Genomic DNA, 12,154 nt, shown 5'->3' with positions numbered 1-12,154 from the left:
CTCGCGAACTGCTTGCTTGCATCCACCCTCATTTATTTAATTTAGTCCTCATTTTCGTTTTTTTTTTTTGTTTTTTTTTTACATTGTTGTCGCAGCTTTATGCTATTGTGATGTAGAATATCTCAAGAAGACGATGATGGCTTTGTTTTTTTTCTTCTTAATATTAAGTGAAGTTGGCAGGAAACTGGATGGGAGTAAGGAGTGTGAGTCGTCAGTTTTGGATGAAGTTACTAAAGTACTTGGCTTGGGCGCAGCATCATGGCCGCTGGACTAGTTACAACGCCGACACATGCATGGCCTCGATGCGCACTCTAGCTTATAAAACACTGCCCCAAGCACTTGTATTATTCACTTGTATTATATTGCTGTAATACAGTATATGACTTTTGTAAAATCATACAAAAATCTATTAACAGATGTCATGTACCAAACATCGTCCAGGAGGCGCCGTTACAAAGGCAGACTCCGACCCAACATCACCAATGGCCTGCAGCCCCAAAAAAAGAAGTAACGTTACGAAGACAATGGCCGACTTACGAAGTTCGTAAACCTTTAGGGAATAGCCTCTGGCGTTACCGACTCCACAGGGACCTATGAACTCCCTCAGCGAGTCCGCTCAGTCCGGCCCCTGATCGTGCAGCATCTCCTTCACACTTACATCGAAGGTTAGGAGATAAGTTTTTCACAATCCTCATTTTTATCTAATCCCTTTGATTTGTTGACCTCGTTTGACCATGACCTGTTGGGAGAAGTGGGGTGTCGACCATCCCATCGCATATGAAGTTAAGTTAGGTCTCATTTGGTTAGAGTTATTGGGGGGAGCTGACAGGGGGCAGAGCCTCTGCTGTAGGTTAGGTAAAGTTACAATTGTTATGTGTAATTGATTTCAATAGGCACTTGCAATTTTGCTGCTGTTCTTTGGACTCCTTCAGTGGTGGTGAGCCGCAGCTTTTGACTGCTTGGGCCAGCTAGACGCCTGCACCGGCCACCCAGACGGATCTTTGAGTATGGCTGAAACCACATAACACACACACACACACACACACACACACACACATGCTCGCACTTTGTTAGTTAGTTAGTCAATATTCCGCTCCAATAGCTCAGTTGGTTATAGCTCTGCACCGCTAGACTTCACAGCCTGGCAGGTATAGGTTCAAGCCCCGCTCAGGCAGGGATTTTTCCGCTGATGAGGAGTGGTTACTGTTCCCCCTTGAGCGAGGGGGACGGGGTGCATGGTATATGAAATCCTGCCAGTACCCACAGATCAACTATAATGAGCCTTGCTCATGTCAATGACGAGTCCAGCTTGTGATCAGGCCATGGGTGAATTACACACCTGGGAAGTGGGACACAACCCACGACTGACACCCATTACCCATGCACAAGGGGCACAGATTAATGGAGACTGCCTGTCCATCCCCCCTCCGCCTGGGAATCAAATCCTGGACCTCTAAGTTGTAAGGCGAGCATGCTAACCAGTACACTACGGGGCTCTGTTTTATGTGTTAGAAACTTTGGTTTTTATTTAGAATTGAGTAGTCTACGGTGTTTCTGCGACTAAACTTAATTCACTTGAGTACTTTCATAGCTGATTTTCCAGTGGAACAAGAGTTATGTTCACATGAACAGGTGTTATAATTTACCCAAAAATTAATAATCTATATGTCTGAACTAGAGCATTCAGATCTACTGCATTGTCCCTGAAACTTTTTTTTACGTCCCGGCCTGTAGCGCCAGTAGGCTTTTTTGTTTCGGCCTGGTGGTCGGCCCAAGTCCGTCATAGCACAGGCAAGTGTTTATAGTGGTGCCATCTATTCTTGGCTCATGCTGCCCCTCAGAGCTCATTTTTTATTTCCCTTGGATGGCTCCTCTAGAGTCAGGGTTTATGGGTGGTCTTCAGGACAGCATGTGGGTAGTCTGACTGAAAAATCCCAGGTGGAAGTGGTGTATTCGAACCTGCATTATCCAGGATGTGGTGAATGTGGGACCAGCACAGTAACCACTCAGCCACCACCTCCCCAAATTTAGCAGTTTATAAAGTATTAAATGGCTTTATTGTTCTTGTTCATCAAAAGATGCTGGAGCAGTGTTCGACCAGTCTCATAGATATTTTAGTTTCACTGCTAGTAGTACATTTACTGGCCACCCAAAAGAGGTGAATTTGATCTTATTGTGAAGCTTATTAATTGGTCCTACTTTATCAGACTCTGCATAAAAACAATATATGCAGATTAAGAGGCAAAAAAAATTAGTGCAATTTAGCCAAAATCAAAAAAATGTATACTTTACTTGTAATCTTGACTAAAATGGGATTGAATTTCAGTAAGTCAATGAAAAAATAGGGAGGGATAAATTATATTGCTGCTGGGACTGTGTGGGGAGACAGCTGAAAAAGATATTGCTGTGGGGAAAGATTTTTTTTGGAGAATATGACATCCAAGGTGCAGATTTTTCTTTTCTTTTTTTTTCTTTTTTTTTTACGTCTACGCCTATAGCACCGGTAGGCTTTCTTTAGGGGCCTGGATGGTGTTCGGCCCCAGCCCGTCATGGCGCAGGCAAGTGTTTATAGTGGTATTGTTTTCCATTACAGGAGGTGCCAATAAAAGGCCTGACTACAAACAAGTCACCTGTAAAAACAAGATTGAGTGTGGCTGCCTCCCAAACCAAGACCCAAGAAAACAGAACAGATCCTGCCATTTCACTACCATATCATCATCACTGCAGACCCTTAGTTTCCCAAAGGACGAGATGACTGACTCCCTGCCACAGGTGCACCAGCAGGAGGATGCAGGGCTGGACACCAACACGAGTGGCCACGACAAGCGGGCACAGATTGCTGAAGGTGGCAAGAGACTCAAGGGTAAGCAGAAGAAATAACTTGCTGTTGGTGACTCCAGCTACAAAGGAGAGAGGAAGCCTGAGTGTTTGGGGTGTGGAAAAGGATTCCCTCAGAGACTAGGCTCATGTAGTTTTCCATTTTGTCTCCGAAGAAACAGAGTTCCTCCACCTTTTCTGTGTTGCATTTCTTTCATACTCTCCACAATATTATCACTAAGTTTTCACTCTCCTTATTTACTCTTATGTTTCTGTTACATCACACAATCATTGCCAATTAGTCACACAATTTCTGCCTTTTTGTCCATGCTTTGAGTCTTGGATATTATTAATCACTTTCACTTTTAACACCTTTTCTGTATATACAATAATACGGACCTATTTAAATGCCGGCAGTGATTTACATGAGCACCAACGAGAAGCCAGTAAAGAGAAGGCGACCTAATTACTCAAGAGATGAAGTCTTCGCCCTTGTCACAGGAGTCAGAAAGAGGTGGCACATCCTTAGTTCAGTCTCATCCACCCTAACTGCTGCAGACAAACAACAGGCATGGGAAGCTGTTACTAAGGAAGTCAACGGAGTGAGCCGTGTTGTGAGGAGTGTGGACGAGATGCGGGTAAAGTTTTTTGACTTCAAGAGCGCCACCAAGAGAAAGATGATGGCCTTGAATCTAAAGCTGACCAGCACAGGTGAGAATATTCCCTCTGTGATATCTTAATGTGTTCGCTGCAATTGGCACGGATTTAGTTTTCACTGGTAGCCTGGTAATATATACTCCCAGGTCTTTCTCTGCTTCTGTGGTGGATAGTGGAGTGTTTCTAATGTGGTATTGGTATGCTGGATATCCTCTCCCAAGGTGCATGAGTTTATATTTTTCTTCAGTGAATTGTAGCAGCCACTTTTTGTTCCATTCCTGTAGCTTGGTGATGTCTTCTTGTAGGAAATCTGCAGTCAAGGGGTTAAGACCTGAGAGTTGTCTTGATAACTCTTCCAACTTTTTCTTTATCCACTTCGGCAACATCCGCAGTCTTTGCTCTGATTTCTGTTCTTTGGAGCACCATTGAAACGTAGTCAAATGTAACTTAGCCACTTGAATAGTAACCACTACTAAAATAGTATTATATCAAAGTAGAAATAGGAAATAGATTACTACTTCAGCAGTAAAAGGTTATTGTTTGGTAATTAGAGTTTTGATTTAAAGTCAGTTTATACACAATACCATTTTACGTTGTAGTATTTACTCATGTCTCATTAAATTTTGTACAGGTGATGGCTCTGTAACATCGCCCAAATTCTCAGAGGCTGAGGAGGCAATGGCACAGCTGCTGGACTGTGAGGTTGCTGTGCCCATGGGAGCAAAATCAAAACCACAGCGTCCACTACCGCATCCTGTGTCCTCAGGTAAATTATACTATGAATTCTGCCTCATTCTAACCTCTGCATTTGACAGTAGCCCATGTAACATCAGTCTTTATGGTGAGTTATTTTCACTTGATTTGTTACACACAAGTTTATATATAATAGAAATGTGTGATATGTTATTTACTCTTGTTTAATTGAATTTCGTACAGGTGGTGGCTCTGCAAAATTGCCCAAGCCCAAAGATTTTGAGGTGTCACGGCTGCAGGACTCGGTGGTCCTGGAGGGCTTAGGATACCATTTAGAATCTGAGTATTATCTACGGCATCAAGGTAAATTATGTTACGAAGTGTGCTTCACTCTAACCTCTGTGTTTGACTGTAGCCTACATTTTGCTCTTTCAGCATTTCAAAATACCTACCTAATATTTCTTTTTGTTATTATGAAGTGCAATCCCCATCACTTCTTTTTTTTTCTTTTCTCTCTCTCTTTCTCCTTTTTAAATTCTGTGCTAGAGATTGATCTTCAAGCCATGCCATACATCCAGCCAGTGCTGCTGCAGGCAGTCAAGTGGAAAGTTCTGCCTCACACTCATTCTCTCTGCCCTGCTGATTTGACCATGTGTAAGGCACTGATAGGTAGAGTTACATGTAAGATATGCAGTGTGTTGCAATAGGGAGGCGATGGCTAAGTGGTTAGCGTGACAGTGCCGCGTCCAGGAGGACACGGGTTCACATCCCGCCCGGTGCCACAAGCTGAGATTTTTCAGTCACCGCTGAGTGGCCTAAGACTGCCCGCATACTGTCCAGAAGACCACCTAGCAACCCGGATTATAGATTCTCTCACTAAAAGAGAGGGTCAGCGATGAGCTCTGGGAGGGCAGCATGAGCCAAGCAAGATGGCGCCACTATAAACACTTGCCTGTGCCACAGTGGGCTGAGGCCGACCATCAGGCCCAACCAAGAAAAGCCTACCGGCGCCATAGGCAGAAACATTATAAAAAATAAATAAATAGATAAAATAAGGACTGAACATTATAATGCTGATCTTGCTGTTTGAGAGTGTCTGCTGGACCTACACCGCCACCTCACCTCACCTCTCCGAGCCCTCATGAATCCTGAACCAGGTAACTTACGGATCAGCTCTTTATTTTGTATCATAATAGAACTATGCTGAAAAGTCTTGCACTAATATATTTCTACTTGATCATAAAGAAAACTTCTGATGTTACCATGAATAAAGGTGACAAAAATGCCCTAATTGACACGAGTATATGTAAACATAGACCCCACTGAGCATTCTTCTCAGATGATATGAAGGCTAGCAATGAGTCTATCTATCTATACCTCTGACGCCCTGCTCCCCCACTGGAACTTCCCTCTAGGGTAGTGGCCGCAGCAGAAGTGTCTCATCTCTCCCTGTTCTGGCACTCCCTCTCAGCACACTCAATCCCGCTATTTCCAACTCTCTCGTTCCTATACTCGCTCACCCTATTGATCCACACAAGTGACACCCCCTCCCTCAATCCTTCCCTCATACTCTCTCTTCACAAATTCATTCTCCTACATTCTCATCACGTGTCCAAACCGTCTCAGCGTATCGCACTTTACCCATTCAACCACTCCCCAATCCACTCCTTTTGCTGTCACACCCATACCAAACCTCTCATACATGCTTTCATTACTTTCTCCATCCCATCCTGAAACACCACATGCACCTCTTATATACCCATTTCCACTGTACATATTCTTGATTACTGTGCTGCATTCTTTGTCCACTTCTCTCATGCATACGACAAAGTTGGCAGGATAATACTGTTCCTTATTCCCCTCTTCACCTCCATGCTCACATGTCTTCCTCTCATAACTCTCCAATGCACCTACTACCTGTCTGCCCTTTACTGCCTTTTCCCTCACCTCACCTTCCATAATTCCATGCTTACGTAAAACTATCCCCAAATATTTATACTTAGTTACCTCCTCCGTCCTCTCTTCCTCCAGCTTTATCCTACATTTCATTGTTCTCTCTGCTCTAACTCTATGGCTTTGCAAAATCAATGGTCTGCTCTCTTGCCCTCTTGAGTACCATAAGCTTACTCTTTCCAGCATTCACTTTTAGCTTTCTCCTCTTACACACCCTGTCAAACTCATCCACTATCCACTGCAGCGTCCCCTCATTCTCTGCCAACAATATTGCATCATCTGCAAACAGGCCTGCCACTAATGACTCCTCTGTACCTCTCACTTTCAGCCTTTGACCTAGCTCCCCCCACTCTGGCTTTCATTTCTCTCATGCAGCTGTTCTTGTTCACATTAAAAAGCCATTGTGACTTCACGCACCCCTGTCTTACACCAATACCAAAACTCTCACACAACTCCCCATTCACACTTATAAAAGGATCTGATCCCCTCCAGCAAATTCCCTCCCACATCATTTATCCTGAGAACATTCCATAAACCTTTTCTGTCAACCCTGTCATATGCCTTCTCCAGGTCCATGAAAGCAGCAAACAGCTTCCTATCCTTCTCTAGGTACTTTTCAACTAGCATTTTCAGTGCAAATATTTGATCTACACAATCCCTCCCTTTCCTAAAATGAAGAATGAAGAATGATAAACTGAGTCAGTATTTATCTATTTTCAGATGTATCAGCAACCTCCACTACCAGCCTCTACAATGAGAGAGGTCATAGACCACGTCATATGCAACTACCTATGTGTTCAAGTGACACAGAAGAACTTGATGAATACCTGTATGCTGTGGATGAAGCCTACTCTCCACACAAGTCAGAGGAAGGTGTGTAGTGATCACAATGTAGGCTACTGTTCTTCAGTCCCTCCTCACAGTACAGCAATAAGTTCAATAAAAGTGCCTGCAAAGAAAGTTAGCGACTATTATGAGCAAAACAAAAGTTTTAGTGAAAATAGTAGGCTATATATATTATATTGTACATATTCTACTTAAGTTATTGACATAAAATTTAAATTCAAATTTAAATTTAAACAAGTTAAATATTTCAGTGGAATCTTCTGATGAGAATGAAACTCCTGAGGACACAGTTGTACTGCACATTGACAGCTCAACCGTAGCTTCCCCACTCAACTCCCAAACCAGACCCAAGACTGGGCAGAAAAGAATCTCCAGGCTGTACTGGGAACATATTCATTATGATAGAAACGAAGCACCTACGATTCCCATCTTTGATGCCCGTAACTACAGTGGGAATGGGGAGGGTGGCATATCTCTTCCTATAGACCTATTCAGGAGATTCTTCACTGACAACCTAATTGATATGATTGTTGATCAGTCAAATTTATATTCAGTTCAAGAAAATCCAAACAGACCTTTAAATCTAGATAAGCTAGAACTAGAACAGTGGTTAGGGTTATGTTTTCATATGTCTCTAAGTAAAATATCCGATATCAGGTTGCATTGGTCTGTAGGATATGAAAAGTTTAGTTCAGTAATGCGCAGAGACAGGTGGGAGGAAATAAAGAGCAGGTTCCACCTTGTAGATTATTCACAAACAGACCAACAGGACAAATTATCAAAGGTAAGACCCCTACTTGAACACCTGAGATCAAAGTTCAAAGAAATCCCCATGACTGAATATTTATGTGTAGGTGAGCAAGTGGTACCCTTCAAGGGGAATCCATCTATGGAGCAATATATTCCTGAGAAACCACACAAAAGAGGGTGCAAATTTTTTGTTCTGGCAGACTGTATGGGGATGGTATATGATTTTATACCATATACTGGTAAAACAGAGCCTGTAAATAATCCAAATGTTCCAGATCTGCAAGGAAATTCTAATTCAGTACTCCATCTTGCTGAGTGCATACCTCCATTCAAGAATCATAAATTATATTTTGACGATCAGTTCACCTCTCTTCCTCTTTTAGATCACTTAGCTTCTCGTGGTATATGGTGTACTGGAGCTATTAAAGAGAACAGGATACCTAATCTGACATTCATGTCAGATAAGCTTCAAGCTCTTGGGCAAGGCTTTCATGATGAATGGGAGACAAAATCTGAGAGTAATAACAAAATAACAGTTCTAAAATGGTTTGACAACAAACCAGTTCACCTTGCATCTACATTTGCCACTTCATTCCCATTAGATAAATGCACAAGGTCTGAAAGAGAGATGAAAGAAAGAGTAGAAGTCCCTAGACCATTCATTGTCAAAGACTACAATACACACAGGTTTGGTGTTGATTTGCATGATCAGCTGATGTCTTATTACGCAATGTCATTTAGCTCCAAAGAATACTACCAAGGCCTAATATTTCACATGATAGACATGACAGTAATCAACTCATGGTTACTTCATAGACGAGAGGCAGATCATCTTAAAGTGCCAAAGAGAAAGCAAATGTCCCTTTGTTTATTCAAACTCAAACTTGCAGATTCTCTTTTGCTAGGTGGAAAAAGTACAGTAAAAAAGAGGAAAGTGTTCAGTGATGTGGAAGCTGCATTCGCTGCTAAAAAGAGAGCTGGGAAAGCAACTAAGCCAATTCCGGATAAAAACAGAAGACTAGATATGACTGGACACTTCCCTACAACATCTAATAAAAGGGGTTTATGTAAGCTGCCCGGATGCACTGGTAGGGTGTTAATGTTCTGCACGAAATGTGAAGTTAATCTATGCTGTGAATCAAAGAGAAATTGTTTTCTAGAGTTTCACACAAAATAGGCAACAGGGAAGAGAAAGCAAATTTTTTACTTCATATTTTACACAAAATAATAATTTAATTGGAATTTTGCAGAAATGTAACATTTCAAATAGAGGAACACCATTTCAATTTTATTTTTCTTATGTTTATGTATAGTGTAATAGGAATACTGAATACTTGTGATATGCAAAAAAAAGTTGTTGTGTGCCTTAGAGGATAATTTTATCCCATTTATGGAAACCATATACATATTTTCAATAAATATTTGGAATAAGCTTGGTATGTTTTTTTACCAACTAACACAGTACTATTTAAAGTTGAAACAAAGTTTTCATGGTAATGAAGGGTTAGGAAGTAAAAGGTTAAGCCATTCTTTCCCTCCACCTCACGTAGTAGGGGAATGACTCACTCACTTGGAGTATATGGGTTATATTTTCAGGCCCCCGCAGAGTACGCGTTTCATGTAGCCTACATAGTGGGAGATGCATAGTGGCCGTGCCTGCTGTATTTCACAAGCCTTCAAGACTTAATTCTTTAGTCAAACTTGTTACAAGGATATAAATCTGTAAATATTTACCTCACATAATTTTTTTTCCCAGATCTTTCATGCAGCTCCTTAAGTATAAATTTTCTAATCCTGCAACAATTATGTCCATCTGTAGTATGGTACTCATTTCACTGGATACTAATGATTATTTACTACTATGCTGAATTATTCCTCATTAGCATGAATCAACTACAAATGTAACATTCATAATGATGACTTTGTTTCAGCTGCTAAGAAGACTGCTGCGGACAGCTTCGTCGAAGTGACGACCGAAGGACACAGCAGTGCCACTGCCGAACACAAGTATTCCTCATCAAGCTTAGCTAAAAATGCAGCCTTAGTGAAGTCATCTCCACCTGTTGCTGAGCCATCCTCTCCAGCCTCTCCTCAGCCAGATCCATCACCTGCCCCGCCTCACCTCATTCTGTCACGACCAGTGGCAGATCACCATGCCACTTTGCATCATGGCAAAAGTCCCTTGGCACCAGTGAAGTGTGCTTCACCACAGCCATCACCATCTCCCTCTCAAGAATTGCCATTTGATGCAGGTCACAGCAGGCAGAACACAGACATGGTTGACTCTCCAGTAACACCTCGAATGACTGAGATCCAGCAGGATCTCCTCACCGAACTGAGGGGCATGCGTGATACCATGGAAAGAATGACTTCATCCTTAGAAATTCTAGCCAGTACCCTGTTAAAATATGCAGCCAAGGAGTCTCAATAGTCCAAACTTTTTAGCATCTATATTTTCTTGTATATCTTTTTCTTTTGATATGGAAAGGTTAGTTTAGGTTTAGGAATGCAAGCTTTGTTAAGATTTAAATAAATTTGTCTGCATAACTTTTCCCTTATTTACCTTATTTGTTGTTTTCCTCTCCTAGTCAAGCTGCTGGGCTCTCTTGATTCACAGGTGACATCAAGTGCACACCTTCATACTTGCACTCAAACTTATTCTCATGTAAAAAGAAGTATACTTTAAAGAAAAAGGTTGAGTGTAAATGGATAACATGCCCGGTCCAACCCTCCAGCCACAGCACAGCCTCTTGGAACCTTCTCGGATCCTATCAACCATTTTGCCCCTGATTTCAATGACACTACTTCTATCTCTCCATCACCCCAAGTTCTGGAACTCTAAGCTAAGTGCACCACTAGTAATGGCCAATTTTATTTGTCAACCTGAGGTAGGAGCTAGGAAGCTCAGCAGGTAGTTCATGCCTTATGGTTATTTATCATACGTCACTTCGGGGTTCTCGTATTCTCACCCAAATTTAATTTTCCAATACATGTGGATACCTCGCATATTTTACACAAATGTATTGAGTGATTCTAAGGTATTGTGAAGAAAATTCATCAGTGATTATAATCCAATAACAATGAATCAAACTGAAATTCTTATTACTGAAAAAATGGTACAACAAAGTACTAAGGCCTATGTATATGCTCTATTTTCCTCCAGGGCAAAAGTAAGGGTTTAGAGAAGACCACATTGGTAGAAAACTGTCTTTACCATATTAAAAGGACATCAGTACCCCATGGAAATGAAGATTGTGCAACCTTATACATTAGGATATTAGATAAAGATAGACTTATGACCCTGCCCATGGTCCATGGCTTATTGCTTCCTAATTAGTTATAAAAATCTCATAAAACAAGTAGTTGATAATGGAAATAGTTGTCAAGCGATGTTACGCATATACAATTAAACAAAATTGAATGTGTTAACCATTATAGAGTGAGTTGGGTGCAATTCTAAAGTACTAGCAAGACCTATAGGTTGGTATTATAAGACACTTTCGCTTCTCACATCAACTATTTCTAAAGGTCAAAGAGGGGGTCAGTCGGGTTCTAATGAGTGTTTCTTTAGGTTCACGGTACAGAGGAAGGGTCAAACTAACACCAGGGTCATAAAACTACTCCTGGAAATGCATACAACTTCTAAGAAAGCCTTGTCAAATATGTGAACTTGGACAACGAAATGTTTAGTAATACGGCCCATAGAGTGCCAGAACTGTTACCTACACAAATCTTTTAACAAGGTAAGCCTATGAGACCGTGGCCTTGATGAAACAGAACACACACGCACACACAACTCCTGTTTTTTCTCTTCCTTTATTTCATTCTCTTCTTCCTCATCCATTAAAAAGCCTCAAAGCTGCATTAAAAAGCAGCCGGGTCAGCTTTCAAAATAGGACAATTATAAACGTTGCTTGACATACCACAGTTCAAAGTTGGCGCAGTGTTGGACAGCTCTGTAGGACATGGTGGTTCTTCTTTTGACCTGTCCCGCTTTCTATCGTTCTCCATGGTACTTCTTCATGCACTTCTATACTTCACTACACATACTTTAGTTGATTGATTGATTGTTTATTGTTGCAAGTAAACAACAAAGGAGAAGGGAGGAGCATGCCATCCCAACCCCCAGGCAGTACAGAGTGTGATTAAACAACTAAGGGCCGTATTTTCAGACACCATCGCTTCTCACATCAACTATTTCTAAAGGTCAAAGAGGGGATCAATCGGGTTTTCATGAGTGTTTTTTAAGGTTCATGGCACAGAAGAAGTGTCAAACCACCACCAGGGTCATAAAACTATCCCTGAAAAGCCCTACAGCTCCTACGAAAGCCATGTCAAATATGTGAACTTGGGCGACGAAATGTTTAAAATTACGGCCTTAAGGATATATGTGTAAGCAGCACCAGGAAATTAAAAAGACATAATGGTAGTTGCTTCA

At 41.5% G+C, this 12,154-nt stretch overlaps 1 protein-coding gene across 3 annotated transcripts; it reads left to right on the top strand.

The window, feature by feature from the left end:
* The first annotated feature begins 317 nt into the window (after window positions 1–317).
* On the top strand, window positions 318–10,263 carry LOC126981456 (piggyBac transposable element-derived protein 3-like). Of its 3 annotated transcripts, XM_050832501.1 has the most exons (7): window positions 318–665; window positions 2,594–2,863; window positions 3,235–3,528; window positions 4,106–4,240; window positions 4,411–4,530; window positions 6,841–6,993; window positions 7,218–9,148. In XM_050832501.1, exons 2-7 carry the CDS (start codon window positions 2,752–2,754, stop codon window positions 8,891–8,893), a joined length of 2,490 nt encoding a protein of 829 aa, XP_050688458.1. In that variant the 5' UTR covers window positions 318–665; window positions 2,594–2,751; the 3' UTR covers window positions 8,894–9,148. The 3 variants fall into 3 exon arrangements, with proteins under 3 accessions (XP_050688458.1, XP_050688460.1, XP_050688459.1); XM_050832503.1 differs by lacking the exons at window positions 6,841–6,993; window positions 7,218–9,148 and adding an exon at window positions 9,648–10,263 and having other exon boundaries at window positions 325–665; XM_050832502.1 differs by lacking the exons at window positions 318–665; window positions 2,594–2,863; window positions 3,235–3,528; window positions 4,106–4,240; window positions 4,411–4,530 and adding an exon at window positions 4,537–5,324.
* The last annotated feature ends 1,891 nt before the right edge of the window (window positions 10,264–12,154 follow it).

The sequence above is a fragment of the Eriocheir sinensis genome, chromosome 48, assembly GCF_024679095.1.
Source record: "Eriocheir sinensis breed Jianghai 21 chromosome 48, ASM2467909v1, whole genome shotgun sequence".
In the NCBI taxonomy this organism is placed as follows: Eukaryota; Metazoa; Arthropoda; class Malacostraca; order Decapoda; family Varunidae; genus Eriocheir; species Eriocheir sinensis.
The sequence above is the reverse complement of the archived record's forward strand: the minus strand, read 5'-3'. Positions and strand labels throughout refer to the sequence as shown.